General features: G+C 37.7%; 1 protein-coding gene across 1 annotated transcript in view; it reads left to right on the plus strand.

Moving 5' to 3' along the window:
* Positions 1-14,526, plus strand: part of LOC149278875 (sodium channel protein type 5 subunit alpha-like) — a 114,868-nt gene that overhangs the window by 81,065 nt on the left and 19,277 nt on the right. The window contains exons 19-21 of the mRNA XM_089501675.1: positions 2,071-2,225; positions 2,823-2,996; positions 13,950-14,072. Of these exons, the coding sequence (XP_089357801.1) occupies positions 2,071-2,225; positions 2,823-2,996; positions 13,950-14,072 (452 nt within the window). The remainder of the gene's footprint in view (positions 1-2,070; positions 2,226-2,822; positions 2,997-13,949; positions 14,073-14,526) is intronic.

Here is a 14,526-nt window from a genome sequence, read left to right on the forward strand (position 1 = left end):
TTTTGGCCCTCGAGACCTGGATTTAGACGTCCCTCTAGTAGACAAAAAGTAGAATGTGTTCCAGAATAATTTTGGGGATATGAGACACTAGGTTACAATGTAACACTAGTTTTGGTAGGTACAGCCAAAGACCAAGAAGACCACCAACAAATAACTTCAGAACCTTATTAATTTATTTTTATCTCCGACAGTTCTTCTTTCATACTGAAAATGCCTCCCATACTGTGCACACTTCTGTACTGGCCTTTTCCATAATTCATTTCTTTTTCACCGCTTAAGATTAAATCTAGAATGCGGACCGGAGTTTAATTTGTACATGCATTTGTTATTCTTGTAGGCGCAAACCGCGAGGTTTAGTCAGGTAACATTTTTTCTCACACCGTTTGGAAGAAAATAACATTTTTGTGTTTGACCTTTCGCAGAAGTAACCAAGTAAATGTTCACATCATATCCTAATGCTTAATTTTAACATTAAATATAAATACCGTGTGTATGGTTTTCAAATTGCCCGCACAGCTAATGTTCGGAAAGATATTTTTGCTCATTTCTCCCCATTCTTCCCCGTCGTTCAGACTGACTCAGCCACTGAATTTTAGACTGCAAATGTCAAACCCATTTAATTTATTACTCTATAAACAGTAGAAAGGTGGCATCTGATAATGTTGGTGTCACCGCGAGTAATCACAATAAACACTTATTATATTAAATGAACAATCTTATCATGTTATAATTACATTGACATAAAATATTCTTCCGTCCGAATTAGTCATACAGAAATTAAGTTTAAAAAAAAAAGGGACTGTGCAAAAAAATTAAATGTTACCCGATTCTCACCGAGCCCTTTCAACGCTTAAATTGCACTCATTTCAAAAGTCTTACTCACCTGGACATGCCGTCCACTTTGCATGCTAAAAATTATATATTTCAGTGTGACATTCAAAAAAGTCTCCTTATTCCTTATTTTTTTTAACTATTTCTGTATTTTTTGGGGGGGGGGGGGGTTTGATGGTACACATTAAAAAAATTGCCCCACAATTAATTCCTTATAATGTACATTTTTTTTCCTACTGGATTTTTTAAAAATTTTATGTGCACTGACCTTTTTGTGTAATTTGCGCTGCTGTTGTTGAGCAGATAAAACCCTTTTTCATGGGGCTACTTTTTTTTAACTGGAGATCCAGAGGTTCTGCTTTTTAACGGTGAGGCGAGATCATTCTTACCAAAGACTATGCAGGAAATTATGGCAGCACTACTTACCCCCAAAAATGTATTTATAAATATTCCTTGTATTATTATTATTATTATTATTATATTTTATTTATATAGCGCCAACCATTTACGTAGCTTCTTTGTTGGCTCAAGAAGTTGCATAACTCATATCTCCCAAGCATCCCTGTTTAGCAGGACTAGTCCCTCTTTGGTTCCCAAACCCCTGATGCCCCTCTTTTCTAGGAGCTCAGAATGTTTGCTGGGTATGAGGGTATCGCAGGGCTCTACAGCCCTAAAAGTTACAATAATGTAACAGCAGAAAATGGGTTTACAATAGCGGAAAAAATGGTTAAAGATGGATTAAAGGTCCATTGTCTAATGCAGTTATTATTATTAACTTTTATTTATAAAGCGCCAGCAATCCCCACAGCGCTTCTTACAATACATATATTCACAGTGGCTGACAAAGCTAGGATTGACAGACTAAGACAAACCGATACATTATGTAAAGAGGGCTTGGCTCTCAAGAGTTTACAATCTGGAGAAACGTGCAATTCTTTCATCAAAATCATCAAAACGGGGTCTTAATTGGCTATTGTTTTACACGTCATCACGTATACAGGGTATTTGTTATCTCTTGTAACATCACTTTGAAACTTTTGTAAATGAGAAAGAGAAACCAATGACCCTCTCTGGGGCTCCACAGACCAATAGAGGTTGCAGGGGGAAATAATTGCAAGCTCTTTAGTACAGAGCCAAAGATAAAACATTGTAGACAAGATTTGTATTTATCTGCTGTATTCTGGATTACCTGCACCTTTTTCTTTTGTGGGTTATGTTTTCTTCTTATCAAACCCTCAGGCTGCTTGCGATACTCTCCTTGCTGCAAAATTGATATCACTCAAGGAGTTGGCAGAGTTTGGTGGAAAGTCCGAAAAACTTGCTACAGGATCGTGGAACACAACTGGTTCGAGACGTTCATCATTTTCATGATCCTGCTGAGCAGTGGCGCGCTTGTAAGTATCACGCGGTCTGTAAATGTATCCCGGTACATGCTTAATACGAATGTTAGAATTTTGTCCAATATCTTAAAATTTCATCCAACATACAGATAAAAGTCAATTCCTAGAACTGGGAGAAATGTCAGATTTTTTTTCCCCATGGGAGGTACTGTGAATATTGGAAAATTTTGGCCCCACAAGTATCCACTAGCTGAAACATTGTATTGTTAGCTAAACATTTCAAGAAAGAAATACAAAAGAACCCTCAAGTACATTTATAAAGATAATAAAGATAATAAATAAATAAAATGAAACGATAATAGAAAAAAATATATATTTTTGTATTATATTCCGGGGGAATAAACTTAAAATAATATCTTTTGGTTTTAGCACCTCCCGCGGAATCTATTACTAGCCTTGTTGAAAAATATTACTGGTTCACGCTATGAAAGTTTAATGAATTAGCTTAAATGTTAATTATTAAATCCCTGCAGTCATTATATTCATTACAACTGATTTTGGTTTCTCATTCTAAATAATTAATTTACAACTTTCTGTTTGGAATCCTAATTAAATATATTTATATATATATATATTTATTTTTTTTCATAGGCATTTGAAGATATTTACATTGACCAGAAGAAGACCGTCAGAACTATACTGGAGTACGCAGACAAGATCTTCACGTATGTCTTTGTCCTGGAGATGCTCCTTAAATGGGTGGCCTATGGCTTCAAGAAGTATTTCACCAACGCTTGGTGCTGGTTAGATTTCTTCATTGTTGCGGTAAGTTGGGCATTTTCCGAACCTATATTTTTGGCTTTGTTCATAGGGCTCTAACCGTAGCCCAATAACTTGTGAAACCAAAGGAGATGTCTGCTCTATGCAACCTCTTCAAGGCTTTGACATACATTTATTTATTTTTTAAAAAAACCAACAAATCTGGTGCATAAAAAGACCCCAAAGTTGAGCCTTTTAATAATTATTTCACTTTTAGGGGCAATAAACTGGAAAGCGTGATTCCTTGGCATTATTTATTTTTATCACTCCCATGTGATTCACGATGCAATACATAACACTATATTGTATACAACACATATTGCATAGCGTGTCTTTCTTACTATATGTAGACATCCTGTAATAAAAAGTACCCATGTAGTGCCAGCTCATCCTGCAGCCAAAGGGTTAAACGAGCTTTGTAAGAATTACACTTAAAGGGTTAATGCCGTGTGCGCCATGACCATGGTTTCTTACAAATACTGAAAACAAAGATGCTGAAATGACGTGATCGTTTGTATTTTGGTCAAAATTTGTTGTTTTGGTCAAATAATTGATATATTTTTTTTAATAATAATTATTGATCTTGATTTTGTTTTTAAACATGTACTAATAGGAAATGTTAAGATTGAAAATTGCCTGGAAGGGATTTACATAAATAACCAAAGGGGAATAATTCTGACTATTTGTTCTGAAAGTATTTTTTTTTTATTGCTGACTTCCTTTAAGGACTCGCTTCTTCCAAAAATATTGAATCATTTATCCAAGTACACCCAACTGGGTATTATTGGTTATTTTTTATAATTTATGAGGACAGCCTTGAAAAAAACAAACACATTTTTATGTTTTTTTTTAGATTCTATTGTTTTGCAAAAATATGATTTTTTTTTTAAATATACATTTTATATTTATTGTTTTATTTTTAATATTTTTATTCTTCAAGGGAAACCTGCATTTATTTGAAGGGATAGCAAAGTTAAAAGCCCATAATGCAGATGGTTACCAAGCCCATAATGCAAGATGGTTACGGCACTTTTTAAATTTAACCATTTATTTATCCTCCCAATTAAAAACAAAAAATATTCCAGTACCTACTGTTTTTAAGAATCAGTATTGGACCTCGCAGGTAACCTGGAGATCCGCAGATATATTTTAGGCTCTCCAACAGCGCAGCAAACCCCGTACCAACTCCTTTATCCAGCATAAAGCTTTGCTATCCCTTAAAGTAATGTTAGATATATTATGTGTTATATAGAAATGTTTAATGATGAGTGTAATAAACACCAAATTAACTCTTAATTTCCTGAAACAAATCCTGCCCAGTATTTAATTGGACACCCTTTAATTTAAAAGAAACCCTCTCTGCTGCATTGACATTTTTGTTTCAGTTCAGCTTACGTTCCCTGTAAGAGCACTAGGAGTGCCCAAAATGCTCATTGCGCAACCTTTACAGCAGGTAGCTTGAAATCGATGACTTAGAACACAACTACGGAGGGTTTTTCTGTTCCATTAATTGAGGCAAAGTTGTTTTTTTAAGTAAGTCCCTAAATTTCAATAAGAGGGTCTGACTTGGCCATAAGAAGGAGGAGAGGAGACTCGTCACAGAAGTCACGACATCTAGAGGCTGGTTCCAAAAAACCTCATACATGATTAAGTCGGCCAGAAGAACGTTCCTAGGGCGAGCGGCCTTTGCGTTGCCTTCTCAATACGCACAGCTCTGCTTTTTAATGTTCTTAATGATTTAGATACTTGGGTTCTACTTAAATTTCCAACAGAGGGTTTAGAATGACCATAGGGAGGAGGAGGGTGGAAGGAGAGACAAGTCTAGGGTTCCACCGGTGTTCCTGAACGTGGATCTAGATATATTTTCTAGGATGAATTCAGTGACGGATAGGTAAGGTTTTTAGATATCAGATACATTCTCCTGTTCTCTTCCGAACATCTAGAGGCTGCTTCCAAAGCTCCTCATCCACAATCATGTTGGCCAGAAGAACGTTGGTAGAACGAGCGGCCATCACGTTTCCTTCTCAATACGCACGGCTCCGCTGCTTAACGCCGTTACCAGTTCTGTACCTGGAGAATATAATATCCTTACCTACCTCAACGTAATGACTTAATATCCCAGATGGAGTTTTATTGCTGTCCAACCTGGTAGAGCAAGTAGAAAAGCAAGAGCTGATGGGATTTATGGAAGATTGTTCGGTGAGGGTGTATCTCCTAAGTGCCCCTAAAGGTCTGAGTCCACAGACGTGATTGTATCAGAGATCTATGTATTGAAGGGCCTACGAGTGCCCCTTTATACAGCTTTCTTGCCCATTAGATAGTAAAAATAATGATACATTTGGTAAAATAATCCAGTGTAAAATGACTTTTTATAGGCACGGATTTGCCAAACGGACGATTCCCCCGACGGACTTAAACTTGTCAATGTTCCCGGAGCAGATTTATTGGTCCCTGTTTATTCTTATCGATTGAGTTGTTTTCTTAAGCTTTTTACATATACAGTCCGACCAAACGCTATAATCTTAAATCAATAGCCAGAAATTACCGGCCCTGAATAGTTTAAGAGATAAATAGAGCGACTTTTAAAACTCCCTTCAGGCTGTAGTATAGGAATCGCAAATTGTTACATTACACAAATTACTCGGAAGACACCAAAAAAGAATTCTATGAGATCAAAGTTTCTTTTTTTTTTTTTTTATCGTTTTATGTACAAGCCACCCTTTTAATTAACCCACTTAATTTGAAGTTACGACACAAATCCGTGAAATATTGTTACTTTTGTAAGGTCTGATATACCTGATGTCATAATCCATAATTTGCTAAGTAGTTGTATTTTGGGCGTATACATAAGAAATAAAAAAGTACGTTTTTTACAGAGAGGGTGGTAGATAAGTGGAATAACCTCCCAGCAGAAGTGGTAGAGGGTAATACAGTGAGGGTATTAAACATGCGCGGGATAGGCATACGGCTCCTGAATCTAAGACGAGACCAACGACTGATTAAGGTTTGAGTCGTTACAGCAGGAGAAACGGGCAGACTAGACGGGGGCCAAATAGGGCCGATATGCAGGGAAATTCTATGTTTATTATAATAATAATGGAGTCACACCTGTCTACCAGGGATCGTCTAAATAAATAACAGAATCGGAATCTTTGGAGTATAAATGCCGTGGGGACCGGGCGTCCAAAACAGGCGATCTGCGCTATTTTGTAGTGTAAGAATTTTCTTCGGGAAGGCGGGGGGGGGGGGGGTGTAAAGATAGACGTCGGGAATGTGAAACCCGAAGGATGGATTTAAAAGCTTTAAAAAGATAAAAAGAAAAAAGAGCGGCATGAGAAGAAAGGCTGAGCGGAACTCGGGTTCTCTTTAAGTAGTGATGACAATGTTAGAATCTCCGGGGCAAGGGTTAAACTCCCCTGACGCCCCCCTCTTCGGTGATGCGCTCCTCGTTCGGGATATAAAATGTCTGTAATGTGTTTGGTTGTGTATTGCAAATAAAAAAAGAAAGATAGCTAAAGAATGAGGTCACCTGTATTCAAGCAGGGATTCCACTTCAATATGAAGAGAATCTGCCCTGACCTTCCCAGTTAAATCGCATATAAATATTTTTTTTCTGATATTTTTTTAATAACCTCTTCTGTTCCGCCCTTAAAGGTCCCTCACTAAGTTCCGCTGTGGGTTCTAGAACTACCTCTTCTGAGGTCGAAGCTGCAGCCCTGCAGCTGCCCTCATTCTCTGGGGTCCGATGCTTGAAGCAGCCAATCAGAGGCAGGAGAGCACTCCCATTGAAGTGTTTTCTATGCATGGGCGCGAGGCCTGCTGGTTTTTTTGGCGAGCCAGCCCTGGAGCTGAGCGGTGGTAGATATCTCCTGCGCAGGGAGATTGGGCTTAAAATAAGGGGGCAAAGGCGTACGGGGGGATTCTGCAGAATTCTATGTTACTTGTCGACCAAAATAAAAAATACATAGTATCCCCCCCCAAAAAAAAATGTGTCATCAAGATATTTTAATGTGAGAAAGAATAAAAGGTAACGCTATTTGATTTAACAATAAAAATATCCGAGCTTCTTCCTCCCCCTCCGGCCCGGATTCTTGTGTTATTCATTAAGCTCCTTCAGCGCTGAAGGCTCCTCACATCTTGATGACAGATACAAAAAATAATTAAAGGAGCAAGACAATTATTTTTTTGGCCTTTTCAAGAACGACAAAAAAAAACCAAACCCCCCCCCCAAAAAACAAAAAACCCCACAGTTACTACAATACTATTCTTGTCCTTTTCTTCCACTAATTGTACGCAGAATGGAGTCCGGATGATTTCTAGCTGAATTCTGCCTGGGAGATCCCCCGTAATTATACCCCTGAAGCATTTTTAATATATTTATTATATTTATAAAATAAAAAAATCCCTATATATATATGTTTTACTAATATTTTATTTCTTAACTAGAAATTCATTTCTAAGGTATTTTTAAAGATTTTATTTTAAAAAAATCTTTACGTTAAACAAGATTTGCTTCTCTGTCCCATTCTGGAGCATCAGAACATTGAACCAAAAATAAGTCCATCCCCTTTACCGATCCTACCTGCTTTTAAATACCCATTGTACAGCGCTACGGAATTTGAAGGCGCTATATAAAGCAATAAATAATAATAATAATAAATACCATCTAATTAAGACAGCGGGATAGAGAGGGAGGGACAACTAGACTGATTAACGGGAATTTTTATTAATGCTCACTTTAATATAAAACCAAATTTTACGCTAAATTTACAGAAAAAAGATTGAGACGCCTTCTAAATTCTCTAAAAAATGTTCAAAGTACCGCGTTGAAAAAAAAACCTTTTGGCTTACGAAGTTATTTTATAAACTTTTTCTGGCTGTTTTATTAGCGATTTTTTTCCCTCCTATTTTTATTATTTTGTAAATAGCTTTTAGAAGCGCGTTACCCGGACACAGTCCAGTTGCCTAAATGATTCCGTCCCTTACTAATCCGGTGTTAATTTAAGCGTACGTTTTGCGAAGCAACCCCTTGACATTTCGCTGTTCGGACCTCGCGCCCGGTTCATACCGAGAAGATTGGCACGTGCAGGACCTTCTTTATTTTATTCCCACGCCGGGGCTTGTTAAAGTTTTTTGTATGCCAGCTCACAGTGGTAATTTGGTGTTCCTGACCCCCTTCCGCTGAGCCCTCGGGGGGGATACGGCCGCTTTGAATGTAAAGAACACAGAATATATATTATGTGGCACGCAAAGTTCCGATTTTCATAATGGACAAACAACTTTGAATTCGAGTGGCACAAATGGCATTGTTACGTTTGAATGTGTTTAAATTGCATTAAATGCGCTTTCAAATTGCCGGGGTGTTGCTAAACCCTTTGTGTACCAAAGGGCTTGGTGGGTTGGCCGCACTTTGGCATTTATGGAGTTAACAGCAGTTACCAGCCATTCTGGAAAATATTTCAGATACTTTATTGGCGATAAGATATTGTAGCGGCTTATTAATTATTATTATTATTTATTATAATACTTTTTATTATATTGATTATTATACTTATTATTTTATTTATTATTATTTATTGTATTTATTATAATACTTTTTATTATATTGATTATTATACTTATTATTTTATTTATTATTATTATTATTTTATTTATTATTATTATAATTATTATATTTATTATTATTAGTATCTTTTATTTATGTAGCGGCAACAATTCCCGCAGCAATTCTGACAGTCCATGCATTCAAAGGGTCTGACAAAACTAGAACCGACAGACAAAAATAAACAGATATATATTACGTTTGAAGGCTGATAATCTAGAGGATAGTTTCTGTGTTTGTAGTACATAGCAAATGAGGAGAAACGTTAGAACAAGAGGTCATAACGTAAAACTAGAGAGTCAGAGGATTTAGGTGTAATGTAAGGAAGTTTTACTTTACTGAGAGGTTGGTAAATAAGTGGAACAGCTTCCCAGCAGAAGTGGTAGAGGGTAATACAGTGTGGGTATTAAACATGCGCGGGATAGACATACAGCTCCTGAATCTAAGACGAGACCAACGACTGATTAAGGTTTGAGTCTTTACATTAAAAAAAAAAGACAGACTAGACGGGCCGAACGGGTCTGATCCACCGCTAGATTCTATGTTAATTTGTTAAATACAGAATTATTTGACAGCTAATGAGAATGACAGAACAATAAAGACATCTCGTTTATTTAATTAGCACTGGCTAAAGTGAAAATGGGACAGAATTTTATTTATTACATACGTATAATATTATATTATATATTATATTTCAATCTTTAGATCTGCAGAGGTTTAGGAGCCTCAATAGGTCATCCGGTGACCCATCGGACTCCGTACAGCACGCTGCCGACTCCAGTGGTAGCTGCCAAAACTAGAGCTGTCATATTAATAATCAAAAGAAAAAGGAAAAACATGGAAATGTATTAAAAAAGGAGAAGTTACAGTGTAAATAACATTGTATGATAGCTATTTATGTATTATAATTATGATACATGACACAAAGCACTCAGCCAACAGAAGTCTTTGCCCGTGTCCACATAGAACTGCGCAAGTACATACTTACTACAGAGGAGCGGGCATTTAATCGGTTCATCTTCTCCTTGTAGTCCTCCTCTATTGACAGGTCCAGGCTACATACTGGATCAGGTCTAGGATATGTTTGGCCTGACAAAAGCTGGCAGATGGTGGCACAAGTCGTAGCTCGGTGTCCACTGAAGAGCTACCAGTTAGTAGTGTGTCGGACGCTAATATTATAAGATTGGTTGCTGCATACGACCTTCTTCTTTGGTTTTTCATGGAGCACCTAACTGCGAGCCGGTTAGTCTGACCTTCCGTTTCATTGATATCACTGCGCTGAATCTCCCATGCAGTGTGCAGTCAAATCAAGACTAACTAAATATCCCAGCATGCAGTCTTTCTACATCCCAGTAGAGTAAATCTATCCGTACCCGGCTGTACATTTATTTATTATATTCTTTTTGACATTATATATCCACCTTGCTGTCTGATTCTCTGATTACCCGGAAGCTTCGGATTTTTTGCAAAACCAGTGTGGTTCGAAACGACACGGAATGCAGAATGAGTTACTTTTCCCCTTGGAAGTCTCTGGTTTAGTTTCTGTATATTGGGTTTTATTCGGCGATTTAGTATCTCGGCGCTGGATAAATCCCCGCGCGGGGAGGAATTAGAAAAAAGCATTGATATACAGATATACTCAACGAACCAGAAGGAAAACGGGCTTTATTGATATAAAATTCTAAGAATGTGTAAAGCTTTGGGTACGTTGATATAAATTGCAGTAGATATTGTACCCAAAAGGTAAAAAATAAATATATATATATTAAAAAAGGAAAGAAATTAAGATTTTATTATTGCAGGCGGTCGGCATGTTGTAGATCCAGAAGTTTGTCGCCTCGCTTTGCAGTTGGGAGTCGTTTATCTTAAATCACTTGGACTCGCTGAGTGGATACAACAGGTGGGATTCACATCCCTGATTCCAAGGATCAAACGGGATTATCGCCGGGGTATCCGTCGCAGCGCGAAGGAGGAGAGGGTTTGATGTAAAGCCGCGCTAATTTATACCTCTTCACTTCTCTGGATCCGATTGTCAAGAAATAACCCAAGACCTCTGAGCTGCCTTCCCGACCAGCCATACATGAAAATAAATGGGGTTTTTTTAATACTTTTTATATTCGTTTCACCCCCGCCAGCTCCCGGGTTGTGTTAGAATTCTATTAACGTTCAGCCTCTTACACTACTAATGGGAGATTAGCCAATGGATCAACTACTCTTTAGTGTGAATTAGCAGTTTGTAAACCAAACCTCCAATGGTGGGATTCCTTTAGCATCTCCTGTGCTCTTTGTGTTCCAAAAAATATATCTTACTTTTATTTTTATTATATTGCCACTGCAGATGGATCAGCCATGAATACACCGTGGGTTAAAACATAGAAACGACACATAAGACCCATTTGGTCCGTTTAGTCTGCCTGTTTTTCCTGCTGTAAAGACTCTAACCGTACGTTACATTTAATCCTCTGACCCTCCAGTTTTAACGTTTCTCCTCCTTTAAAATAAACTTGCCTCCTGTACTTTGTTAAATCCCTTTAAGTATTTAAATGCCCCCCTCCCCAAGCCAGACAATTCCTTAGTCTTTCTTGATACATTGTTATCCTGGAAACCATTCCTCGTTTTAGTCGCCCCCCCCCTCCAGTACGCTCTCCAGGATGTCAATATCCTTCTGGAGATGGGGGTCTCCAGAACTGCCCCCAACATTCTAGATGAGGTCTGACCAGAGATCTGTAAAGTGGGAGAACCAGCTCCCTCTTCCCGCTGCTGATGCCTCTCGCTATACAACCCAGCACCCTGCTTGCTTTTTGTGAAATTCTATTGCCTTTAAGACCTCAGAAATAATTACTCCTGAGCCTCTCTTCTGTTGTCACTGACAGAACAGCATCCCAAGTGCGTTATTTGATGTTTATCAACATTAAACTGCAGCTGCCACACTCATAACTATTCTTCTGATTTACTTTAATCAGTCGCCATTTGGCTTTTTCCACCCGGAATGTCTACCCCGTTGCAAAAGCCATACCCCACCTTACCGTACATACAATGTTCGGTGCCTCCTCGTCAGCTCAGCCATTGATCATTTCTGTCCCCTGATGTCAGCCTCGAGACATAACTCCATCTCAAAAAAAGCATTCCGTCCATTCCAGATGATTTGTGAAGTCGCTAATGAAGATATTTACTTTACTGTTGTAAATCGTCAACATTCTAAGGCATGAAAGATAATCTGAAGAGCATCTCATCCCGCTCTCTACACTCCTAAATCGTACAAGTAAAGAAAACCCACCTAACCCAGACCGGGGGGAATCCCCCCCAAAAAGCAGGGGTCTCCTTTCATAGGTTGTGTAGGAACACAAGACACATTTAATAACCATATCTAGCACAAGGCATGTATAGGTAAAGCACCTAAGTTCAAAGTCATTACTTTCTTGGATAAATACCTGGGAACTCTTTGGCTCCGGCTACACGGAGCTCCCGTTGGGGGATGTGGGTAGGTGGTCCCACTGACGTGGGTGGTCCGCCATTTTTGCAGGGGAAGTGGGCAGAGTGCGGCATGTCCCTCCCGCGACCCGGGGTTCCCCCCCCCCCGACCCGGAGAAGCATATGCTGGGATCATGTGTTTTAGCTAAATTGGCCCCCTATAGAAATTGGCCCCCTATAGAAATTGGCCCCTTGAATGTCCATGAAAAGCTCTCCTTCATATTGGGACACAGGGTTTTGAAAATCTTTTCTGATTTTCCATTTTAAGCATACATGGGGTTAATGTTTTTTTTGTTCCCCAGTGTTTTTATTTAATGTGAGCCCCTTTTTGGAGCAAAAAAAACGGTTTATCTGAACATATCAAAAAGGGGGATTTTATATTATTCACTCCAACGCCAACACATGCTAACGTAAAATGGGTCATCTATCAATAAAAAAAACTATACATATACTTTAAGCAGCGGCCCGTGTGTACTGACATTCAAAGTTTCATTCTATCTTAATTTGTATTTATTTTTTGAACCCCTATATTACCAGCCATTAGCAAGATTTGTTGATGTAGATGTTACAGGCTCCAACTCCTATCATACTTAGCACTTGGGAGTTGTAGTCTGGAATGCTAGCTCTTTCCCGTACCATTCTGCGTTACCATTGTATACGAAATCTTATGTGTCACATATATGCATTTGCATCAGTAGGTCACAAAGAGCCGTAAAAAATGAATGGTAAAGTCCCGCCCCAAACCACGCCTCTATCCATATCCCATAATAAGTATCCATCTTTGGCCATTTAGAATTTTGGAATTTATATGAATATTTAAAAAATTATATAGAGATATATATATATTTAAATATATACGGTATATAAAATAATATATAATTATATATATATATATATATATAAAAAATAATAATTATATAAATATATCTTTTTTTAAATTATAAAATATATAATTTTTTTAATATAAAAAATATAATATATATTAATATATTGATTTGCCGGCTAGTGATCACTACAGGATTATAGGTGTTGCAGTCCAGTAACACCTAGAGGTTCATATCTGTTGGCTAAGACCATAAGTCAGAGAAGTTTTTGGGAGGTTTGGAACTTACTTTTTATTTGATATTTTCTCAGAATGTTCTGACGCTCTTCTTTCTTTGTGACCAATAATGTTTGAATTCCGTTCAATCCGTGCAGATTTCAGTAGCTTGTCTGATGGTAACAACTTTTGGCAAAGGGCATGTGGGTTCCGTGAAGTCTCTAAGGACACTGAGGGCATTGAGGCCTCTCCGAGCCCTGTCCAGATTTGAAGGCATGAGGGTAAGGGTAATTTTCACCATAAGTCTTAAATTAATGTCTCTAAACCTTTTGTTTTTTTCCTACAGGCCGAAAATAATATCATTTTTCCCACCTTCATTTATTTTCTAGATGTCCGCCGACTTTATTCTGAAAACAGTTACAGTCCTGACATGTAAATGGAATTAACGTTAGTGCCTGCTAGCTCTTTAAAATTAATGGAAAATTTGGGTCAAGACTGTTCCTTTTCTCCTTTCTCCACTTTCATCCCGTTTTCCTTTTCCCCTTCATCTGTTTTTTTCTCTCATTCCTGGTTCAAATGGTCTTGTAGGTCCAAGGTTTCTGGGTTGCTGGCAGAAAAAAGTGGTCCTCTTGAAGAACTTTTTGGCCATAGAATTATCGGTCATTGGTCAACATTCCAAAATGAGAACTTTGAAGTTCCTTCTACATTTCAGGACAGTAGCTCTTTTCTGCTAACGTTTTGTTTTATCTCCTACAGGTTCACGTCCCGGTGTCATTTATTTAACAGGCGTAGGTTGGTTCTGCAGAATTTTGCTAATAGCTTGGATTCTGCTTGTGTCTCCATTCAGGTGTCTTTAGTAAGCCTCATAGCTACTGCCCTTGGATTCTCCGATTTCGGTCCTATTAAATCCCTTAGGACCCTCAGAGCTCTAAGGCCTCTGAGAGCGCTATCACGATTTGAAGGGATGAGGGTAAGATTTAAAAAACAGCAACCCGAGGGGTCCGTTTGAACTTGAAGCATGTGGAGGACCCGATTTCCTTTGGATTTGTTTGTAGTTGACCTGTATACAAATATGGCTTTGTCCATTTGGTATACAGTAGTTTTTTTTTTTTTCTTATAGATTGATACATTTGTTTCATTTCTGTCGTGGGATTGAATGAATAATTAAATTAAAAAAAATCAAAAAAATCCCAGCACTCAGAAAGAAATAAATGAATAATAATAATAATAATAATAAAAAAAAAAAGATTTCAGATGAGGGTAAACCATTTAACAATCCGTGCAATGAGTTACAAATGGAGCTTTTTTTTATAATTTTTTTTTTTTCCTTAAAATTTTGTGTATCCATCAACATTTTTGAAATCCATTATTACGATCATTGCAAATACTTTCTTCTGAAATATTTCCAGTTTTTTTTCTTTTTT

This window comes from Sceloporus occidentalis, unplaced genomic scaffold (genome assembly GCF_023333645.1).
Source record: "Sceloporus occidentalis isolate IW3139 unplaced genomic scaffold, rSceOcc1.0.p SCAF_178, whole genome shotgun sequence".
Classification (NCBI taxonomy): Eukaryota; Metazoa; Chordata; class Lepidosauria; order Squamata; family Phrynosomatidae; genus Sceloporus; species Sceloporus occidentalis.